Here is a 22,189-nt window from a genome sequence, read left to right on the forward strand (position 1 = left end):
AACCACTATAAAATAATAGAAGCAAATAGGTGATAACTTTTTGGGTGTCTAATGCTAAAAATTCTGAATATCCCCCTAAACTCTAGCTCACAATGTATTCACTAAGATTAAAAAAAGTAATTTTTATCTGTAAACACAGCTTCCTTGATTTTTTATTTTAAAGCTGAAGTTCTGACAGCACTTACAGTACATGTCCCATATATTTTATAAATATTTAAGACTGTTGTCTTGCATGCCTAGGCATGAGACAACTCTGCAACTTCCCACGCTTTAAAAAAATCTATGTATTCAAGACTCAAGTTGCATGTACAAAGTTGTCTACAGTCCTTAAATCAATGTTTTGGAATGTTTTGTGTAAAATGTCTCATTTGCTAAAGTACAGGTAGTTGCTTACAGGCAAGATAATCAAATTTGTTTAATATCTGTCAGTCAGACTTGCCACATTTAGAAAATCATAAGTGATTTTGATTGATTTTGATTTATTATTCAATTTCTGGGAAGTATCAAGAAAAATAAACTAGGAGAAATGGAAAACAATTATTTAGAATATAAACTTACAGCACACTGAATTGGATGTAGGGTTTTTTTGAATACTGGTATATTTCAAGATCATCCTGCAGGTGTCCTTACAAATTAAAAACAAGGAAAGTCAGAAAACCACAATTTACTCAGACACGTCCTGACACTAACTTTTGTTGTACTCTTCAGTCCAGGAACTTTTTCTAAACCTGTCTGCTTAAATTACATATTTAACCAATGTTATGTGGTAGTGATCAGTGAAACCAGCCAAAGACCCTGCTCAGAATTTTTTTTATGCAGTTTTTCCTTTTCCTATGATCAATAGTAAGCATGTTTCATTTTAGAAGAAAAGGGAAGATGCTCAGTTCTTTCCTAAGTAAAATATATTAAATTGTAAATACATCAAACTACATTTAACAACACCACTGGTTCCTATATTCTCAGCCCTGCCAAGAAAGACTTGGGGGTGCTGGTAGGTGAGAGACTGGACATGACTAAAAAGTGGGCTTGCCTTTCAGAGAGCAAATAATATCCTGGGCTGCATCAAAAGAATCATGACCAGCAAGCTGAAGGAGGTGGTTTTGTCCCTCTACTCTGGTCTCTGGTGAGATTCCCCCCTTGGAACCCCAGCACAGGAAGGACATTGATCTTTTTGAGTGAATCTAGAGGAGGGCTGCTAAATTGATTAGAGGTGTGGAGCACCTCTCCTATCAGAAGGATTGGGATTATTCATCCTGGGAAAGGGAAGGCTTTGGAGTGACCTGATTGTGTCCCACAAGAAAGATATAGAGAGACTGTTACAAGAGCATGAAGTGACGGGACAGGTTTCAAATGGGAATGGTTTCAAACTGAGAGTAGGTTTAGATTAGACATTAAGAAAACATTTCTTCACTGGGGTGGTGAAGGGCTGGAACAGGTTGCCCAGAGAAGCTGTGGATGCCCCTTCCCTGGCAGTGTTTGAGGCCAGGTTGGACGGGGCTCTGAGGAACCTCATCTAGTGGAAGGTGTCCCTGCGTGTGGCATGGGGGTTGGAATTAAATGACCTTTAAGGTGCCTTCAAACCCAGACCATTCCATGAATCTATGAATATGATTTTTCTGACCTTGTCTTCTATTTACTTCTTATAAATAGAAAATTACATCGGTGATTCATTAGAATTTCTAAAGCAGTATCTCTATATATATTATTTCCCTAAGACATCAATTTCTTTTCCCCTAGGCAGGGTAAATCAAAGTCATACATTCTGAGTACTGCCTTTGGAAAAAAAATTAAAATGTGGAAAGAGTAAAATGTCACCAATTTAGAACTTCTGTGGTGACTGGTCTTTTTATGTTTCTAAATGAAATTTCATTGAGATGACATAGAAGGTGTTTCAACATATGAGAATTTTAATACATTCTTCTTTTAGGTACCATCCTTTGGCAGGTACCAAGATGCAGGCAATTTGTCCTTGATGATTCAGCTATATAGTTAACTGATTACCAGGCTGAGATACTTCTTTGTTGGAGTGATTTGCTTCCTCTTATGATCTTTGCAAATTATTGCAGATTCACGTTATTAAAATAAAAGGAAGACCTTCTCTGCAATAAGAGAAGACATTACATTTTAAGGAATATAATCTGAAAGTGAAAACGGGATACCTTAAATGAAAGGCAAAAGTCCTACTGATTTAAACAGCAGTAGGATTTCATCATGAATGTTAGAAAAATTTGTCCCACAGGTTATTGAATATCTTGCGTGCAGTTATGAAAATGATATTGTAGATCAAGTTCTGTGTTATTTTAGCAGGTATGCACAATGGATTTTTATCTTCCCCATAAAGTTTCTCTTTCAGAAGACTGTATTTGAAGTAAATCTCTGGAATATTTTCTCATAAGTGTTGTTCATGTATATATCCTATATGAGAGTCATAAGGGGGCAAAGTATTTTTAATAGAAAACATTGCTTATGAAGATAAATTATTATTAAATAACTTTTCTTTTTTTTTTTTTAGATTTTCAAGGTACCTAGGAGATAAAAGTTATTGAAAACTTACTGATACTTATTGAAAAGTAGAAGTCTAGCTGGATTTTATTCTCTATTATCAGCCATGGGCATGACTAGCCTTCAGTAGGCACTATAAAGGTCTCAGTAAAATTAACTTGCATTTCAATTGAGCCTTGACTAGAACCACAGGAAAAAACACAGGTATACACTGGGAGAGGAGCAGCTGGAGAGCAGCCCTGCAGAAAGGGATCTGGGGGTGCTGGTCAGCAGCAGGCTCAGCAGGAGTCAGCAGGGTGTGTGGGCAGCCAAGAGGGCAGACCCCATCCTGGGGTGCATCACCAGCTGCTCAAACCAGACAATTATCCCACCTCATTCAGCCTCACCTTGAGTACACTTCTGGGCCCCACAAATTAAGAAGAATGTGAAGGTCCTTGAATCCATGCACAGGATGGTATCAAAGCTGGTTTTAGGGTTCAAATGTATGAGAGAAAAGGGTTTTCACAAAGACCCCCTTTTTCTTTCCTCATAAAATAACCAAATTATTTAAATTCTGCCATTCTGAAAAACAGCAGAAACTTCCATGCAACAAGATAAGTGATTGAAATATTTTATTCTTTCTTTAAAAATAGATTTGCAGCATTTGAAAATGAAGATAAGACCATTTCAGAAAGGAACAATCTTGAGTCTAGCACTGTAGAGATCATGTGCATATATATATGCAGATACAAAGTGCCATGAGCTCTTAGCGATTGCATAGAAAAAAACAATTATTCTCCTGTCACTCTAGTGCTATGAAAAAAAGATCTTTTATTTTTTTTTCCACTCTGTAATCCACACTGGCAGAAAAGAGAAATCTTTTCCTTTGAGAAGTCATCAATTGAAGCAATGTAATTTCTCCCAAGAGCAAGGGAAAAGTAAAGATGAAATTAGGACCTTATGAGTCATAGCTTTTTCCCTCTTCTATTTTGGGAGTACAACATCTGTAAGCTACCCTTTATTCAAGGATAATCAGAATTTAATTCCTTGTATTTTTATCAAGGACTAATCCAAGTCCTTGATTAAAAACAATTAACAATCTAGGGCAGAATGTGTGCTTGATTCCTCCTACTTCCCACAGTAAAATAAAAATGACACACAGTAAGCTGGTTTGTTTTCCCTCTGTCCAAGAAACAAGAATTGTCTTGATAATTTCTGGTAAAAGGAAAACTATACAGAAGTTAAGGAGGTTTACAGTCAAATCTCCTAGAAGTTTACAGTAGCTAAGTCATGTGTATCAAAACCATAAAGTTTTAATGGCAGTATTTCTCCCTGAAAGATTCTCAACAGAAAAAAAATTCACTGATTATGTCTTGCTGGGGACTAATGCAATCCCACTGAAAGTATGAAGGCACAAAATTTTTCTCATGATTAATTAGTCTCAATGTGGTACTTGGTTGTGGGCTAGACAATCTCTGTAAATCAATGTTTTATTTGTTACCTTCTTATTTGACTGAAATATCTTCTGATAGAAACTCAGCTAGTCATTACAGATGAGATTATAGCAGAGACAATGCAGTTAGGTACCTACTTGCTATTAAAATGTGGAAATATTTTCTAGGAGCACAAATATTTACAATCAGACAACACGTTTTACAAGTGAAATGTGAAAAATCATTAAATTGTTTCAAAAAAAGTCACACACCTGAGTAAATGTTAAACACTGATTTAATAGTTCTATCAGCAATGGAAACATAAACTTATTCATTATACTTACAGAAATTGATTTTGTTTCATTACATGTATAAGATCTGACTTTATGCAAATTAAGATTGTGTGAGCGATGAAACTCAGGTACCTTCTGGTTTTATTCTTGTCTCTTAAATTCTTCTGAAGTATAAGTATTTATCTGTTTTACCTTTCCCCAGATCCCAAAGTGGGAGTACTTAGTTTTAGGAAACATATGTAATATAATACACAGATGGTGTGAAAATGGGGAGCACAAAAATGGAAAATTCTTAAATATTTTTGTCCTTCTCACTTTTCAACAGTAATTTCATTACATCCATTACTGTTATGCTTTCTCCTAATCATTGTGAGCTTTAAATGAACAAGTGCTATCACAGGAGACTTGGCACTAATGAAAGCCAAAAGAACACATTATTTTGGTTTCCTAAATGGAAACCATAATTTTCAATTAGTAATCAGAAGTGAAAAGATGGAAATGGATGGCTTTTCTCAGCTATTAACCTTTACCTGTAGATATCTATTGAAGAATGCACTTAACATCCATCACCAGAAAAGCTTTATTCATTCAAAATTCTCAGATATTTTACAGAGGCTTTTGGAGATATTAAAGCAAAAAAATCCATCTGTTCTAAAATGGAAACTCTGAAACCACACTGGAAGCATGTTTTTAGCTCTCTATACTGTATATTCATATACTATATGAATAGGTATTGTAAAGCAGTAAAGGCATTTTGATCCTTCAGTGTCTGAAAGGCTCTCATTGCAAGGAATTACATGGGAGGTATAAAATAAGTCAGGAAAAAATGCATTTGCTTTGTGCTATCCTTCCAAGATCTGCTGCCATCATGCAACTTTTAAACTCTTTTAATCTCTGCAAAATGCTCCCCTGTCTCCTTGAGAGCAATGTAATGACATTTACCTCACACACACACTATTGCCATTCTGATTATTTTAACAGGCTCATTTCCAGGGGTGCTTAGATTAAGTTACACTTTTCCTTTTCCTTTTTTCTTTCTAGTATTTGTATAAAATATTATCACCTACAAAATTATAGATTTAGCACGCATTTCTTTTAGCCAGCCAGAATCTTCATAATAGTACTAAAAACATCTCTCACAGTATCTTTCTGGATAACATGTCCAGCACCAAGCTGGGTAAATACATCATGCATTGGGTTAGTTAGTGGCTCACTAATCAGGCCCAAAGGGTCCTTTGCACTGTCTTGTAGTTTTTTGTTGTGTTTTACTACATAGGCTATGATAAAAAAAATAATCAATTTTTTTTAAATTTTAAGACTAAGCTCTACTGTCTTAGTCAACTGGGTCAATCCATCAAACCTGGAGAAAGTGGATTTTGTTGCATTAGGTAAAAGGAACTCTCTGTCAAAAGTTTCTTGCCACTTTTGACAATTACATTTCAACAATCAATATATCTAATTATCAAAGCTCTATGAGTGTACCTATAGCTTCTGATGACACTGTAACTTAAATATTTGTTGCTTCTGGTATTTGAAATGGAAGAGTCTGAATCAAATGGTATATGGATACAGCTTATGAGCTGCATTTGCACAAATCCAATTTCTGAGACTGTAATAATAGAATTAAAATATGAGAAAAGTATTTTACCAAGCAAAAGAAAAAAAAAGAAAAAAAAATTAAAGATCATATTTGCAATGTTTAGAATAGAATAGAACTCAATGAAGCTCAGTTGGAAGGGACCTATAATAGTCATTCAAACCCTAAGCAGTTCCTTAACAAGATACACTTTGTTAGTGTTGTAGCTTGCACAGTAGGTACTCAGTGAAACAGAACAAGCTAAGGTTCTCACTAACCTGAAGATGTATGGAGCTTCCTTGAAAAATTGATTTATATTGCACTGGATATAATTTCAGCTAAAAGGAAGTCCATCCTTTTCAGACGGAGTACTTAAAATGGATGCTTATTGCCAAAAAGGCAGATAGATAAGAGATAGTCTATTCTTATCTGCATGATTTAGAATTCTAAGAGGAAGAAAATGTTAAATTGCAAGGGGTCTCGGAAATGCTAAGTCAATTTTACAATGCTGAATTCTTAATGTGTCTCATTTTACTACAGTAGATCTTTCATTTAACTCTGCCTTCCAAATTACCTCATTCATATTTCTAGAATTCAACTCAGGTTTTGCATTTCTTGTTTCTCTGTAATAAGATTCTGGCTTCCAAATGCCTGATTCACATTTCTCGAAAACATCTCTGGTTTTGTCTTTAATAGGTCACACAAGAACATTCCTCTTTGAATATGGCAACTTTTTTTAAGATTACTTAAGTTTTTTTCTTGCAAATGTGGGATTGAATTGGGATTGAATTTAACTGCATAAAGAAATATTATAGGAGTTTGATTTTATTGCTTTGAGGTTTTGGGTTTTTTTGGGATTTTTTTTAATTATTTTTTTTTTAGGGAGGGTGAGTTGTCAGGTTTACTTTCTGCTGTTACAAAATCTAAACAGAGATTCAGCATATTGAAATATCACCATGAGACAGATGATTCAGGTTATATCTCTGTAAAACAATATTAAACATAAATCCCTTTTTGTATTTTTCCTGTCAACATAATCCTGAAAAAGACACTAAGAGTGCTTGTAGCTGTGTTGGAAAGATGTTGCTACTTCTAAAAGCATATCCACAAAGACTAACAATTTAGATAATAAAGAGGAATTAAGAAGTATCTGCACTGAGTGAGTCAGGTCATTCAAACCATTCCATTTTTTTGTAACACTAGAACATATTTTTAATTAGGATATCTATTTTTCCTCCTAGTCTCATAAATGTCTATTATTTTTGTTAAATAACTCTCTAAATAGCTTTTGAATTTTGAAAATTTAAGTGAGTTTTTGAAAAACTTATATGTATAATAAAAAAAATACACAGTGCTCAAAGCACGTAGTGAGGGGTGGGGACCTCCATGGGATATGTTACTTCTGTGTTTTTCAGGATTGAATTTTTCAATATACAGGAGCATTGCCTCACACTGGGACAGTTTAGCAGCTTCCTCTAGCTCCAGTAGCATCTTCAGTCATCACTGTGATGAAGTATGAGCAAAACCAGAAACTGTCTAGATGGGCAGAGGCAGGATCCTCACAAGCCTTGAAATACACAAGAAATTTAGCTCAGCACCACAACACTCCTCAAATAGTGCCCACTACAATAAATAGAAGGAAAATGTAATTTTTTTTATTTTATTGTCCCAAAAGTATGCTATCCACGGCATGCATTTTGATAAATGCATATTTATACTTAAAGAAGAAATATGGCCTTCTAAATAGGAACAATCCATATTATTGCCGCATGCATTCTTGGGGATCTAGAAATTAGAGGAAAGTCTAGAACTCAAAGGAAAGAAAGAGATAATGAAGAAGTTGGAAAGTCTTGGGCCCATCTGTCTGCTATTTTGTCATGGTGATACTTAGAGTGAAAGAGAGAGATGAAGAAATTATTCCCAGAGCATCTCTACAGTCCTCTAAGACAGGCAGTATTTTGGAGCTACAGATAAATATTGTTCTGTGCACAATCTAAAGATTTATACTTTAGCCATATGCAAGAAGAAAAGATAGAGATGAATCTATTTGTCTTTATGATTCAGTTAAAATGTTTTATAACCCTGAATGTCACAATGTTACAGCTACATTAATAAAAGGGTTTTTTCTGACTCAGATTTCTGACTCTGGCTTTTCATTTACTGTAGACCAGAATTTTCCATTTCTTGGTTGTAGCCATACTTTGGGGAAGCAGAACTAGGGACATACATCCTGGGAAGAAGATAAAGATGCTATCCAGATGTGTAGGGGTGGGATCAGAAAAGCTAAGGCACAGTTGGAGCTGAATTTGGCAAGGAATTTGAAGTCTGACTAGAAGGGCTTTTACAGATATGTTGCTCAGAAAAGGAAGACGTACTTCCCACAATAAATAAGACAAGAGAACTATTGAAAAATGCCATGGAGAACTTTGAGGTACTAAAACATTTTTTTTGCTCCTCATCTGTCACTGGTAATCTCTCCTCCTACATCTGTAAAATCCCAAAAATTTCAGGCAGAGATTGGGGGAATTAAGTCTTCACCATTGTAGTAGATCAGTTTTCAGATCACCTGAGGAACCTGAGCATATAGAAGTCCATGGAACCCCAAAAAAAGGTCTTGGATGAAATAAAAGATGTAGACACTAAGCCAATTTCCACCATATTGGAAAAACCTGGGAATCAGAGGAAGGCTCCAGTGACTGAGGGGACATCACCTCTGTTTTAAAAAGGATACTTAGGAGGACCAGTACTCGGGAAGTACTGACCAGTCAGCTTCCCCTCCACGCCCAATAAGATCATAGAAGAGATCCTTATGGAAGTTATACTGAAGCATATGCAAGACAGAAGTGTGACTAGAGATACATCACAGTTTCACCAAGGGCAACTCATGCCTGGCTAATCTACAATAATAGGAGGCCATACAATAATGTCACTCCATCAATAGCAAGCAAGGAGCAATCAGTGTTATCTGCCTGGATGTTTTTAAGATATTTGATAAGATTCCCCATAACATTCTTGACAATAAATTGAAAAAATATGAGTTTATGGATGACCACTGGGGATAAGGAACTGGCTGAATGGCCACGTACTCAAAAGTTGCAGTCAACAGCTAAATATCCAAGTGGAAAGCAATAACAACAGTGTGCCTTAAAGGTTCATACTGGTACCAATACTATTTAATACCTTCATTAAGGACATAGATAGTGGGATTAAGTGCACCATCAAGAAGTGTGTGGACATCACAAAGATGAGTATTGCACATAATGTCCTAAAGGGAAGGGATGCCATGCAGAAGGACTTTGAAAGGCTTGAAAAGTGGACCAACAAGAAGATCAACAAAGTCAAGTGCAAGGTACCAGCACTGGAGGAAACCCCAGTATTTTACAGACTAGGGATGAATGAGAGGCTTGGGGATAATGGTAGATGAAAATATTGGACAAGAGACAGCAATATGCATTACAGTCCAGAAAGCTAACCACATCCTGGGCTGCATCAAAAGCAGTGTGGCCAGCAGGTTGATGGAGGTGATTCTGTCCCTCTATTCTGGTCTTGAAGGACCCTACCTGGAGTGCTGCATCCAGCTCTGGGGTCCCCAGCACAAGAAAGCCATGGACCTGTTAAGGTAGGTCCAGAGGAGGGCCACAAAAATGATCAGAAAAGCTGAACTGGGACTGTTCAACCTGGAGAGGAAAATGCTCCTAGGAGACTTTACTGGAGCCTTGCAATATACAAAGGGTGCTTACAAGACAGATGGAGAAACTTTTAAACAGGCCTACAGTGGCAGGACAGGGGGAAAGAGAAATTTTTTATTATGATGGTGAGCAGACACTGGAACAGGTTGCCTAGAGAAGTTGTGGATGGCTCATCATTGGAAATGTTCAAGGTCAGGTTGGATGGAACTTTGAGCAACCTGATGTAATAGTTGTCCCTTCCCATGGCATCAGAGTTGGACTGGATGGTCTTGGAAGGTCCTTTTCAACCCAAACCATTTCTTGGTTCTATGATTTGTCTAAGATCATTCTGTGGTTATCTATGTAGTCCTAATACCTTTTCTATCTACTGCTATTAATGACACACTACAGACTGAAAGACAAATAAGTTAATGTGCCTTAAGAACAGCACTAACATTTATAAGAGAGTATACTCTCTTAAGAGATCCAGTATCCATGTCAATTCAAGTGACTTTTCCAGAGGAATTTAGCAATTTCAGCAATTCAGCACTGTAGTCAATTCCATGTATATTCCTTCATTACAGGGTGAGATAATAGTGATAGAATTACACATCTCTGTCATTAATTAACAGGTTTGTATGTGACTTTGTGTATGCATTTACAAATCAAATGCCATTGAAACATACCAGATTTATGGAAATATGACCTTCAGTAACCCAGACTAGAAGAAATGGATACAAATATTGTTAATATTCAAACTATATATCATAATAATGACACTACTATTTGAACGCTTATGAGTAGTCATTTTTGCTTTCCAAATGGCGGTTTTTCTGAAGAAATTTGTGCTTTATTTTTTAGGCTTTTTTTAACTTATGAAGCAAGTCAAAAATACATGGAATTCATCTGATATCTTCCAATGGACAGGGAGAACCTAATGAGTTCTCAATATTTGCATTTCACTCAGCAAGAAAAAAAGTAAATATGTTCATAAAACACAATTCATCTGATTTTTAAGCATGTACATATTTTTTGAATACCTTCTGTTTTTTCTAATTCAAACATAGGCTTTTGTAATAAAGAATAAATTCCATAGAGTCTTGAAAGTTACATTTGTCACTGTTGAGAAGCAATATTTAATGTCAAACACTGTATTTTTTCTAATCCATTTTAAGTTCTCATGACTATTACTTTTCTGTTTCTCATATAAATGCCAGCTTTGAGCCTTTTTTCCTGAATGTCACAATTAAAAAAGCTTTCTGACTCTTTCTTCTATTTTGTTTGTTTTCAATATAAACACATAAAATAGGAGTTCACCAGTGCAAATACTGTACTTTTCTCTTTAAATTTATAAAATACATAGAGGCAATTACGTATTTTAAACCACCTATAGTGGTTTACACTCCTCTGTATCCTTCAACAATGTTAGATTCAGGAAAACCTAGGTTTTACCAAGGGAAAACCTTTTAAAGCAATGCATTTAATAATCTTTTTTTTACAGAAAAATAACTACTACCAAGATTATGGGTATAAATGTTGTTTGACAATATCAAAACAATTTGTTTTCTTGTGTCTTCAGTTCTTCCTTTTTTGACTTGTTTGTTTGGGTTTTTGGGTTTGTTTTGTTTGGATGTTTCTAAATACCAGGACTGCATGCATAAATATACTGATATATTTTTTATATTTCTGGTTTTCCATTGAAATAAGTTTCCACCATAGAAAAAAAAATACTCTTTTGTATTTAATGAATGCTCAAAATCAGGGAAAATCAGGGACAAGACAAAAATTCTCAGCACTCTGATGAACTATAAAGTTGTTGAAACACATGAACAAAATGAACAGATAACTCAGCAAAAGAAGTCTTCTGTGTTCCAAAACAGTACCTGCCATGAATATAGATCAGCTTTGCTATTAAGAAAAACAAGATCAAAATCCTTGTAAAAAGACACACAAACAAAATTACTGTGCCTTACCCTGTGTATCTAAAATGCCAGAAATATGATAATTTGAGTATTCTATATGCTATTCTATACAAAATGTATGCTTTTTCACTAAGATAACAAATATTTCTAATGTCTGCCATTATCTGCCATTTTTTAGATTTTATTTTTCTGTGGAAGAGCAGAACTTCAATAAATAAAGAAACCTTATTTTGGATAAAAGTTTGGTACATGCTATGTACCATGATTATGGAGTTTCTTATATTTTTGAAGATAATGTCACTGTACTTCTTAAAACCCCTTGTTTGCTTATTGCCCACAATACAAATTCCACCAGTGTAAATGGCCTAATTTTTGTATGTCTCTCTAAAAAACATTTTGCACAGAAAAAATAATAAATACAGACAAATAGTAACACTTTCCTTCTTCTTGCCATTACCAACTGTTTTAAAACTGTGAGGACTCATTCTCGATTGACTTTGTTGTTTTTTTTGTTTTTTTTTTAAACATGGAAAATAAATTGTTTAAGAAAAATATACCAGTTCTCAAAACATTATACATTTCCAGTCATTTCTCTCTAAGGTGAAGGCAAAAATAATGTTGTTTAGGCCAGTTTCCATAAAAAATGGAAATGGGCAGAATTCAAAATACATTATTGAGATTGTTCTGTTTTAAAATCAAAAGTGAGCCAAACATCTATGATAGACCAGTGGAAAAGTTCAGCAATCAAATATTACTGTGCAAATATTTCTATGAAGAAAAGAGTCACTTACCTAAAACCCCCAGCCTGTAATTGATAGTGACAACAATGACATTTCCATAACTTGCGAGAATGCTGCCATCAATCATATTTCCAGTACCCTCCATGTAAGATCCACCATGGATGTAGACCATGACAGGTTTCTTGCTGTTCTGATCATGAATGTCTGAAAAAATTCAAGTAAGGAGAACACAATAAAGTAATAAAAACATAAGGAAAATGGCATTAACAATTTTTAACAGTGCTAAAAATCTTAATTACTTCCTATGTTTGCAATGTCACCACCACCATACCTACTACCTTAAACACTTTAGGATCATACTACAAGCCTAATATTTATAATTTAAAATTTCAAATACTATTTCTTCTAAAATGTCTCAGAACACTTGAAATGCATTCAGTATTAAAAAAATTATTTAAATAGAAATGTCTGCAAGCCTAAAAAACAGATTATGAAGTAATCCTGGTGGTTTTTTTGGTTTTTTTTTTTTTTACAATACTGGGATTCAAATATATACCAATTTAGAAGTATTTGTGCATCTAATAAAAAAAATATAGTAAAGATAAACACTTTCCTATTTCTCATTTGTCATAATTACTGAAATTATACTCCCAATAGTTCAGTAAGAGATAACATCACAAAATCTAGCTGTTCTGGTAGAAGAAAACATAGTAGACTGATCCTTCTTTTAAACAGCCTGGGACTTAAACAGAGAATTTATGTGAATTCATGGCTCAGATTTTTTTTTTTTTTTTTTTTTTTTTTTTTTTTTTTTTTTTTTTTTTTTTAATTTAAATCAAATTATGTCTTTCATGTTGCACTTTTCCTGGTCTGGTAGCAGCTAAGCCTCAGAACTCAAAGCCTTGAGTTAACTGTATTGCTGATATATGTTAATTGGTATTTCTATAGGTAGAAAATTCCTGACTACCTTTAAAAAGGTAAACAGATGGGTTTTTATCTCTAAAAGAAAGTTAAATGAAATTGTTGAAATTAAAAAATTCTAAAAGAAAGTTAAATTGACATTAGGTATTTAATAGTAAGTTATAAAGATGTGCTAATCAATGATTGGGGTATATTTGGGACCAGATTAATCTAAAAGTTTGACTCTTGATGCCAGTGATGATTCAGAATACTTAAATCTGGAACAAATGATGCCTTAAGTCTTAGCTTTCATATTTTTCAGATTCTGTGCTGCCTAGGGGTGTAGTTCTGAGGTTCATATTAAGTGCTAGTAAGCTCTCTTCACAGAGCAGGTAGACAAAAAAAAAATCCTTTTCCTGCTGGAGACTAAGGGAAACAGGTATAAGTTTTCAGGCCCAAAAGCATAAACAACTGTGGACTGAAGAGAGAAACAAAAAGGATGGGACTTCATAACCTGGAGGTGTAATTGGACAATTAAACCCCAATATGCAAATGGACCAAAACTTATAAAAGTGAGACCTCTTAACTGGTTGTTCCTTTTGTGACCATTATAAGTCCACCTTGGGTGTAACCCTGGCCAGACTCTTGTACTGCCCAGGGTGTATCCTTAAAGGCCTTTTAATAAATACCTTCTTTATTCCCTTAGCTCTGTCTGGTTTCTGTTCTAGGTCAGCCTCATCAAGGCATCACTTATGTTCTCTACAAAAACAGTGTGAAGAGAGGCTAAGCTCCTTTAAAAAGTAGGGTAATTCAGCAAGCTGTCATTAGATATACAAATCTTTAACAAATAATTCAGTGTATCTGCATGGAATCAGAGCTCTTCTTTCAAGTATATAGCACAACATACAGGGAAAGCAGAGTCTCTATTCAGCCAGGTTCTGGAAAAAATCTTTGATGAGGCATTTATTGAAGAGTGAAGAAGGAAGACGGATGAAGAAAAAGCTGAGCTTAATACCTATAGGTGAGGGATCTGGGTTTGAAAGCCTTCCAGACATCTTCTCTCTCTTCAGGCTTATTAGGAAATACTGAGATTAAAAATATGATCAGCAATGAGGTACCAAATAGTGTTTTATATATGTGGAACTAATTAGAGCATACTTAAATTTTGACTGACAAATTCCTATGTCCCACTTTTGCTTTACTCATGTGTATACACTATCTTAAATATCACACACTTCCAGCTGAGTTCAGGAATGTCCAGGCTGCAATGTACACCTGTTTACTTGTCAGAGTTTAAGGCTTGTCATTGATTCTGCCTTCTTTTCACAAAAAGATACATCCTTACATGTTGTATAATAAATCTAATTGAGCAGCAGAACAAAAGTCTTTGTGATGCTATCTTTTTAATTGTTGTGACTATAGGAGAAGTACAGCAGTTAAACAGATCGTTTAAAGCAATGAGGTACATTCTAGTGGACCTATTTTTTAATTTTTTATTGACTGCATTTTCAGCAAACTACATAAAAGTGCTTCTTCTCTGAAGACACAGCCCTCAAAAAAACTGAAAGCAGCAATTATTTAACAGAATTATTTGCGCTGATGAATTACCTTTCCCTTCTCTCCTCAAAGTCTCATGGCACGATATTTTGTATTTAATCTTTTCTTATTGCCTAGCTGTACCTCAGGGTTGAATCTTTCACTGATGAAGTCAAGAGAAGGTTTCCCCTTCCCCTTCAATAAGAACAGGATTGTATTCAACGTAAAGGAAATTAACTCAGTGCTTTATATGCTTAGATCTAAAGTGGATACCCTTGTGATTCATGAAATCCTAACATTTTAAAAAATTTTAAAAAGGCTGAATAATAATGTGTTCCTAATCAAATATTTATCTTTATTTTGAAAGCAATTTTGGTTTTGATTGTTATTTGTCCTTTACTTTAAAATTAACTTCAGAATTTAGTATAGAAATTATAACACCATTATTTGAAAAAAGCATATGGTGCACAGAAATAGGAAGGTGTGAATCAAAAATAACGGAATAATTTTAGAGTACTCTGCACAGTATGTCTGTGTTGTAAGAAAAAGTGTAATTCAGCTACATAAGTGGTGGAGTAGAGGGCAAGTGTGAACCAAAGACCTGAGGTACTTTTTGTGGTATTTTATATATAAGCAGAATAGCTACAATAGACCTGAACTCCAAGGAAAAGTGGTGATAGTATCCTTACTGTAATGTGTATGATTTTAAGGGAAATAGAGAGGATATGTGTTTTAAAGTCATTTGAAATTTTGTCAGACAGGAGAAAACAGGAAAAAAAGACATGGAATAACATTTTGGATTGGCCAAGCATGAGAGGATTAATAAACATGTTGCTCTGAAGCCAGACCAATAAACTACCTAGGGTTTTTATCTTCTCATTTAATTTGAAAATGTTTTTTTCTTAATTTGGTAAATACATGTAAGCTGACAATGTAACTTGAATGCAGAGGAAGGGTGAGAACAGAAGATTTCATGACTTCTTTCTATTTTGGTGCATCCTAAATAGATTTGTTGCGTCAAGGCAAGAAAAGAAAAGTGTTTTCATCTAAAACTTTTTTGAGGTACTTCACTGTGAACTTTTAGCATTTCCTTTCAGGAAACTCAATCCAACTTTGAAAGAAGTCAATGAAAATGATTGTTACTGATTTCAGTGGGAATGTGGTCAGAGTCAGAATGAATGTGTGTCAGAGGCTAGCTGATTACAGGAAGAAAACAATAAAGCAACATCAACAGCTTCCTTTATTTTTGTGTCCTGAAATAAACCACATCCTGTGAGAAGAAAAATAAATAAGTAAATAAAAATAGCAAAGACAAAGCACAATTCAACTGCATCAATGTACAGCATGTGCACTGGGGAAACAGTGGAAGTGAAAGGAAGGATATGTGTGAATTTTTTAATGAATTTCAAACAAGTGAATATACAAAATATGTACGAGGGAAAAGAGTACATGCATGTTTTTAAATTCCATTTTCTCAACCTGAGAAAGAATAGAGGAGAAAAAAATGGTTTCAAATAACATTTATGTTACTCGTTTCACACATATTTAGGAATAAATTTTGCACCTATGTCACGGAGGAACTGCAGTCATCTATATGCTAATTTAGATTTTAAAAAGAAAAAACAATCAAAGTAAATTCTAAAGAAGAAAATAAAGAAGCACACTGATGTGAGCTTCTGCAAATAAGAGACTAAAAATCATGTTGAAATAACAGCAATAATAGTAACAATAATCATTCTTATGATAACAAAAATTGAAAAGTTTATGTTCATGCATCAGGGTCAGGCTTTGAAAAAACAAAAAATACCTTCATCTTCACCACGATCATTACTGGTTATATCATCTGCGCTTTTCTTTGTGTTGGCTCCTGGGATCATATTGAGGAGGAGAATAAAGGGAAAAAAGAGAATTCAAAACCAGCAGGTTCTCAAAAATAAAAAAAACACTAGTACGAAAAATGTAACAAAAATGTCAAAATCTGTTACATTTGAAATTGAAAAACAAAAAAAGATGCAAACTGCACATAAACATAAAATGTCAAGAAGAACAAATTGAAAATATTTGAAAAAATGTATCATATTCTGTGACAATGCAGTACTTTAGTTAAAAGTGATTTCTGCAAAAAAACCAAATTAATGTGCAATTAAAAAAGAATAATATAAACCAAAAAATATGTTAAAAATCACCAATTCTTTTTTACATAAGAAATGCATTTTTTTTATTCTGTTCTATAACCTTGAGGAAATAATACCTTCCTTTACTTTCTTCAACGACTTAACATTTTATTCATTCTCAGAAATTTTAAGAAATAGCCATCACCTGAATTTTGGATGGAACTAATGCAAATAAAATGATCATTTCAGTTTTACACAACTTGCTGGACCAAGACAAGCCATAAAGACCTCCTTAGAATTTAATCTTACTTTCCATATGATCAAAAATATATTTAAAACAAGACTGTAAACAAAAGTGAAACAGAGTTGATTCAATCTCAGACATGAAATTGGCCTGAAACCAGCCTTGGTTCAAAATATACCACATTCATGCTCTTCAGAAAAACATGGAAATTGACTGAAAACATTTACTTACCATGATAAAGAACTTGCATTTCTTTATTAGAAGATTAATAAAGAATATATTTTATTCATATTCACTATGCATCCTTAAAATACTTTTGAGGTGTACGCACGCACACAAACACACAGGGGCACGCACACACATACACATTTATGTTCATACATGTCACAACCTGTGCTTATGGGAGCAAGAGGAAATAAACATAGTTTTCACCAACCCAATCCTTGGGCAATACTTCTGTTTTATGGCTAAAAAAATAAAAATACACCAAGCTATCTTTGCACCCAGCATTCTATTATATCCCGTAGCAAGTAGCTCTCTATAATGTAAACAGTTACTTGATAAGCAATGAAACAAATAGGAAACTCAATTTATAATTTAGCTTAGAAATTAACATAGCTACTAAAAAAATGGTCTAAGCATGATAATCATTATTTTTTTGCTTTATTTTGAAGTGTCTTTTCAAGACATGCTGAAAAAGAACAGTATACTTTAACTTATTCATGTGTGAAGTCTAAATTTGTCACAGACACATCATATTAAAATAAATATTACTTTACTTTTTTTTTGCCTATTTAAATTCTACTTTTTAACTATATTTATATCCCTCAAAATCCAAGGCTTCAATTAAATCTTAGTTCATGATTGTAAGACAGAATGTCTTTATTATTACTAAAGTATTTATGTTTTTTTTATATATATTAATTTTAGGAATCAGTGTCCTAGTTTATTTGTTTTCCAGATACACATTTTCTACAGGCACTTTCTGGAAACACTGCCACTATGTGTGCAGTGATGATGATTAGTGAGCGAAAATGTGAAAACCAGTGACTGATATTCTGTCTCCACAGGAAATTCCATCTTCAAAGCTGTTGTACAAAAGATATTGTTTATGCAGTACACCAGTGGGTTCATTATATATATACAGTACATAATTAACTAGATAAATTATCTCTGTCACTGAAATATAAATGTTCTCTAATCTCTAATTTCTTTCAGAAGTGGTAGATACAGGCTTATCATCTCAGTCACCATCTGCGTTTTGTCCTTTTATTCAGTATTGTTCCAAATTACTTGTAGCCCAATCAAGGTTGAATACTTTCTCAGGTGATACGCAAATAAAGTTAATTTTGTATTTAAATAAACTAAGTACTCAACCTTGCCCTTAAACTAATTTTAATTCCTATAAAATGTTTATGAGAAGTAGTTATTTATTGCCAATGAATACATACAGACACAAGTTTGAATGCACATAACAAATTTCAATACTAGTTCCCAAGGGAAGTAGTATTTTAAGTGTTTGTTAAAAAATATGATCATCATATGGCAAATATAAAAACTACCACTTTTTTTAACCTATGAATTAAAAAATATCAAAGTCTGTGTGACCCCACATATGCGGTACCTGTAGACAAAAACTGATTGTACAATTATTAGGACTGTAATCTCTACTTCAAGCATTTTTGAGTAAGAGAAGTAGTTGTGTCCCAAAACATCACCCCAAAATCTTCAATACACATATCAATAACACATTGAAAGGATTTTCTCTTTAATGTGCTTCCCAGTGTGACTCTGGCTCAGTGTACTTCTGAAAAAAACAGCACAGGTGTAATGAGAATTTAAAAAATGTGCTCACACCATGCTATTAGATGTATCACCTGGCACGCTATGTGATGTAAGGTTATTTGTAATGTTTGAAACATCCCTGTCTTGGGTTGGAAAATGTAACCAGAAATGTCTTTTCTATTTTCATCTTTTGAAACCGGTTAGGAGATATTGTTCTTTATCTCTTGTAACTCTAGGGGGGAAAGAGGGCAGATGCCTTCTGTTAATGGGACACCTGATAACACCAGATAAGGCAGTGCCTTCTTATCTCTTCCTCCACCCATCCTCCGAGGGTTATCTCCTGTGAATGGGCCATTTAAGGCCTCTCACATGACTGATAACATCACCTCATTCCATTGGGAGATGCTCCACCCAGTGGGAGGAGCCAAAGCCTTTCCACTGGGATAAAACCAGCAATCTCAAACACCAAGGTAGCCACTGGATTCCCAGAGGATGACTGGACCCTTTTCTTGAGGATCATCTACTCCAAAGGAGCCACATCTGTCACTCCAGGAGGACTTATTTTGGGCTGCTTCCAACACCCTGACCAACAGGGTGTCAGGTTTGCATTCTGACTCTGTCAGTGGTTCTTTGTACTACTGCATTTATCTTATTTTATTTTATTTTTACCTTTTTTGTTGTTGTTTGTTTCTTCTCTCTGTATTAGATTGTATTGACTTGGAATTTCACTGGTTTTGCTTTCAAACCAGTATAATCCCTTATTCCTTTTTTATATTCTTCAAAGATGTAAAAAAATAAATTTTCAGAAGGAATTACAATAACTTAATATTTATTTACTTACAATATGAGTAGGAATGCTGTTTCTCCTACGTGTTGTGAAACGATCATTTGCCTACTGGAAACTGGAATACAGTTTTGTAACTAAGTTCTTGGGTGTAAGAGGATTTTATATTCATTTTGAGATCTGGTAAGATAGATTATATCAATGAGTCCTCAAAGCAGGTTTCTGTGTTCCTATCATGTTGGATTTTTTTCATACTATGAATACCAGCTATAAAATCATGTAACCATTAACGCTGAAAAAGTTCATCAAGTCCAACTGTGGCCCTAAGTGCTATATCTGCATCTTTTGAATACCTCCAGGGATAGTGACTCAACAACTTCCCTGGACAGACTGCTCTGTTTGACCTTCCTTTCCATGAAGAAGTTTCTCCCAACATCCAATTTAAATGCCTGCTGGTGAAACTTGAGGCCATTTCCTCTCACTCTATGCCTTGTTACACGGAAAACAGACCAACGCCCAGCCCACCTAGCTACAAACTCCTTTTAGGTAGCTGTAGAGAGTGATAAAATGTCCCCTGAGATTCATGTTCTGTAAGTTAAACAACCCCAGCTCCCTCAGTTGCTCCTCAGACTTGTGGCCAGATGCTTCATCACCTCTGCTGTCCTTCGATAACAGAGCACTCCGGTGCCTCAATGCTCTCCTTGCAGTGAGGGACCCAGAAATGAGCACAGGATTTGAGGTGCGGCCTCATCAGGGCCAAATACAGGGGGACCATCACTGCCCTTGTCCTGCTGGCCACACTATTACTGATAAAGGCCATGTGGGCAATACTGTTAGTGTGAAATAGTCTGATGAGAACAGACGTTATGGTTGGAATTATTTCAGTAGCTCCAAAACCACCTAAAATACTCAGGAGCATTGCTTAGAAAAATTATATTAATCTTTCAAAAATATAAGCTTCCAGAAATATACTATCTCACACAGAGAGCAAAAATTTAAATTTTCCAACCATGTTGTGTTTTTCTGTTAAACTGTCAATTCATTTGTTATTAAACTTCTAAAAAAGGTGCTAATCCCTGTCAGAAGATAAAAAAAATTGCTATGCCTCTAAGGTTAGTTTAAGGTTGCATTAATCTAGGACACTGAATAGAATTATGACTGAGAAACTCCCATTGCTCAGAAAAATTGCTTGCATGCAACAGCTGATTGTCCCATAGATCAACACTTCCCTCTGCTTTGGGACTTCTTGTGTGAGTGTTCACAGTTGGGTCAATTTTTTCTCATGTTCTCCTTTTCCCAAATCACTGCAATTGTAACCTTCAGTTCCCAAACACCAAGTAACCACTATCACTGTATTATAGGATTTGTCCCTTCTGCAGGCTAAAAATGTTTACTCATTCATCCCACATAAAACATGGATGGTAAATTTCAACAGCAACTTAGGATCCAGCAGTAGCAGTAATGATCTAGTGTGTTAAAGACTGAATTCCCAAAGTATCTTTATTGCCTAACCTGGTGTTTCACCAGAGTTCTTGGTTTGTAAAGTTTGTGTTTCACATTTCATGATACTGAAAAGTAACAGAGAAAAATGTATCAAAATGTAAATAGGACTTTTTTTTTTCAAAATGGTAAAGGCTAGGAACTATTTAATTACATATCTTAAATATGCTATAGATAGCATAGCTCTGCTGAAGAATACATTTGTGTAAAGGTTCATGTTTTAGAAAAATGTCTTACTGTTAATGACAATTACTAGAAAAATATGTGACTTTATAATGCATATATTAAAGGCCAGGTGACCTTTTTCCGTTTGTCCTACAATTCCATTTGCTGCTGAGTGAAAAGAGCACAGTGCAAAGTATTACTGGACTTTGTCAAACCTCCTTTGTGAAGGCTGCCATGAACTGCTTCTTTTTCATATATATATTTACTAAAAGTGGTTTTGAAAACAGCTCCAGCCAACATGGTCATAACAAAGAAGGGTTTCATGTGGGCTACTTTTTTGCTCTCTAAGAAGCACTGCAAGCAATGCAGTTGTAAACATTTAGTCAGCAAACAATTTTAAAATGTTTTGATTTTGAAACAATGATCAATAAACTATTAAAAAGTAGTTGATTTCATTTGTCTATGAAGTCACCTTGTATTCCCAGATTTGTTCTCAAGGCACAAATCTATCACAAATGAAGAAGTCACCCTGCTGTAAGCATGTCCTCTGGCTCACATTTCTTTTGCATAATGAATAAAAATCTCATTAAGAAACAGATTTTCTGGTTTTGTAAGTTGTCCCAGTTGTATTGACAATTTATGCTACATCTTCCTCCATTCAGATAATAAGCATCACATATATGTAATATAGGCAGGTCCCATGCATGCAGTTTACCAGGCTTGCATAGTAGGAGTTCAATCTGAAGCCTCTAATGGCAGCAAAAATCATCCACAGCTGCTTAAGTTGATGCCATTTCGTTGCATTTTATATGCAATTGCTCCATCTGTCACATAGTATACCTTCTGACCCCATTTAAATTTGGAAAAGGGCTCAGTTTTCAAAAAACACACATTATTAGTTATATTATTAGTTGTATGACCTCCCAGTTTCACATAGCACATGTTTAACCTTCTGGAAATTTTCAGCTTAAATCAGATTAATACAGATTTAATAGTCATTCTCTCAGTGATACATCTTATTTATACAGCCATTTTAATAGAACTCTAA

At 34.5% G+C, this 22,189-nt stretch overlaps 1 protein-coding gene across 3 annotated transcripts in view; it reads right to left on the reverse strand.

Annotated features, from left to right (window-relative positions):
- NLGN4X (neuroligin 4 X-linked) overlaps positions 1–22,189 on the reverse strand; it is a 155,366-nt gene that overhangs the window by 47,711 nt on the left and 85,466 nt on the right. For 2 of the 3 annotated variants that reach the window (XM_063392799.1, XM_063392800.1), the window contains 2 exons: positions 16,357–16,416; positions 12,165–12,317 (listed from right to left, as the gene is read on the reverse strand). In XM_063392799.1, the coding sequence (XP_063248869.1) occupies positions 12,165–12,317; positions 16,357–16,416 (213 nt within the window). The remainder of the gene's footprint in view (positions 1–12,164; positions 12,318–16,356; positions 16,417–22,189) is intronic. The other variant, XM_063392801.1, reaches the window with a different exon arrangement.

The sequence above is a fragment of the Prinia subflava genome, chromosome 3, assembly GCF_021018805.1.
Source record: "Prinia subflava isolate CZ2003 ecotype Zambia chromosome 3, Cam_Psub_1.2, whole genome shotgun sequence".
NCBI lineage: Eukaryota > Metazoa > Chordata > Aves > Passeriformes > Cisticolidae > Prinia > Prinia subflava.